Raw genomic sequence first — 2,218 nt, 5'->3', positions numbered from 1 at the left:
GCATGGTGGCCCAGCCACCGGCGGGGCGGGCCGGGTCTTTTAATGGTGCCGGAGCTCGGAATTCCAATGGTTGAGCAAAGGGCTCTCGCTACGCTTCGTTTCCCAGCACCTGCTGTTTTATTACAGAGACCTCAGCCAAGTGTTTCAAAGCCGAGTCCTTAAAACCATCAGGCTGCATCTAAACCCGAGTGGCCGGTGCTGCAGCCCGTGCCGGTACTGGAAATACCCATTACGGTCGGAGGCTGTCGAGGCTTAACCCCAGACAGCAACCAAGCTTCACGCAGGCTCGCTCCCCCACCAGTGGGACCGCGGAGAGAGCTGGAAGGATAAACAGCACAAAACTCGTGGCTTGAGATAAAGACAGATTAATGGGGAAAGCAAAAGCTGTGCACGCAAGCAAAGCAAAACAAGGAATTAATTCACTGCTTCCCATGGGCAGGCAGGGGTGCAGCCATCTCCAGGAGAGCAGGGCCCCATCATGTGTGATGGTTATTTGGGAAAACAAACGCCATCACTCCAAATGTGCCTCCTTCCTCCTTCTTCCCCCCACTTTACATAGTGAACATGATGCCATCTGGTCTGGAATATCCCTCTGGTCAGTTGGGGTCACCTGTCCTGGCTCTGTCTCCTCCCACCCTCCCATGCACCCCCAGCCTCCTCACCAGCGTGGCAGCCCAAAAAGCAGAGAAGGCCTTGGCTGCGTGTGAGCCCTGCTCAGCAACAACGAAAACATCTCTGTGTTATCATCACTGTGTTCAGCACAAACCCAAAACACAGCCCCACACCAGACACTGTGGAGAAAATCACCAAGCCAAGACCAAGACCGAGACTTTCTTAGTACTGCTGCAGTACTTGATCACATGTGTTATTTCAGTCTTATAAATTTAAATGTGTACCTACTGGAAAACCATACAGCAGTTTCCATCAGTGTAGTGGTCTGGTGGGAAGGGTGTGCAGAGTGCAGACTTAAGTGCAGTGAAGAACTGAATTGTAGATGCTGCCATTGTGGAGTTACAGAGCAGAAAGGCCAGTTCCCATTGTGAAAGCTGATACTCCTTGGTGTAATACCCTGCTTTCCATCCGGAAACTTCTGTTTGACAATACCTTCTTCCATGTTGAATGTCAGCTTCAGATTGGAGAAGAGATCAGGCAGCAACTCTGCCAGCCCTGAGGGTAAATGGGGGTAGAATGAAAATCATGCTGCAGAAATCTGTGTGTTCCAGTATGAAATCTGTATAGCTTCTTACTCTCTTAAAAAAAAAAATTTAAGAAAAATTACACTGTAACAATACACAAGATGCTGGTATAGACAATCATCTTATTAAAGCCCATTTTAGCCTCTAGGGCAGGGGAAACAACATAATTTAGAGAATGCTTTGCCTTCTAAAACTCTCACTGCTTTAAACAGAAATTTCAAATCAGATAGAACAGTATCATACATATGACAGATATCTCACTCTGAAGAGACAGCCAATGTACCAGTTTTTGAAAGGTTCACAGCTCAGATGTTTTCAGCAATTTCTTCGGGATTCCTGAAGGTCAATTTCTTGAACACTTGCCTGTAACCAGCAGACTGCCCCATGCCCAATCCATGCAGAGTTCACATTGATCCAGTGCCCCCAGGGCCATGCTAGCAGCAACTGGGAATTCAAGTAAGATCATTCCATCTCTACTGACTAAAATATTAAAGTCTTGTTCTGTTTGTGAGCAGACTATTGACTTCTTAGGCTGGAGGTTCAGCAGCAGCTCACCTTAAGGAAGTGACATTTACGTGGTAAATAGCAGAGTAGAGAGGGAAAGCAAAATTTTATTCATGTCCCAAAAAGATGATCTAGAGCAGGAGTCAGGTTCAGCATACTTAATAAGCACCTGACATAATGTGAAGTTCCTAGTCTTTGAAGAACTTTTAATGCATAAACTTTTTTTTTAATGTATTTTCTTAATGGACTTGAATTGGGCACAGTACATGAGGCAGGAGCACACGCTAAATTAGAGACAAATCAAATCAAAAAGAGTTACCTGTGAAGTAATCCAATTTTAGTAACAACAGGGATGCTCTGGTATAAATACTATGTATCAAAACATCATGGCAAAAGAGGATGTGTATTCAATGCTACACAATTGGCATAAAGGCTTTTCCAATAAATTTTATGCAGCCAATGCTGGTGATGTTGATGAGCAGAAGCTTTGTGAAAAATCGTCCCTGTTTGATATGGAA

The 2,218-nt window shown here is 45.0% G+C and overlaps 1 protein-coding gene across 1 annotated transcript in view; it reads right to left on the bottom strand.

Annotated features, from left to right (window-relative positions):
• The window catches only part of MRPL15 (mitochondrial ribosomal protein L15), a 9,872-nt gene extending 8,243 nt beyond the window's left edge, over positions 1 to 1,629 (bottom strand). Inside the window, exons 1-2 of the mRNA XM_008644967.2 lie at positions 1,560 to 1,629; positions 1,069 to 1,167 (exon numbers count right to left, since the gene is read on the bottom strand). Coding sequence (XP_008643189.1) covers positions 1,069 to 1,167; positions 1,560 to 1,629 — 169 coding nt within the window. The remainder of the gene's footprint in view (positions 1 to 1,068; positions 1,168 to 1,559) is intronic.
• Between the last annotated feature and the right edge of the window lie 589 nt (positions 1,630 to 2,218).

This window comes from Corvus brachyrhynchos, unplaced genomic scaffold, assembly GCF_000691975.1.
Source record: "Corvus brachyrhynchos isolate BGI_N302 unplaced genomic scaffold, ASM69197v1 scaffold60, whole genome shotgun sequence".
NCBI lineage: Eukaryota > Metazoa > Chordata > Aves > Passeriformes > Corvidae > Corvus > Corvus brachyrhynchos.
The sequence above is the reverse complement of the archived record's forward strand: the minus strand, read 5'-3'. Positions and strand labels throughout refer to the sequence as shown.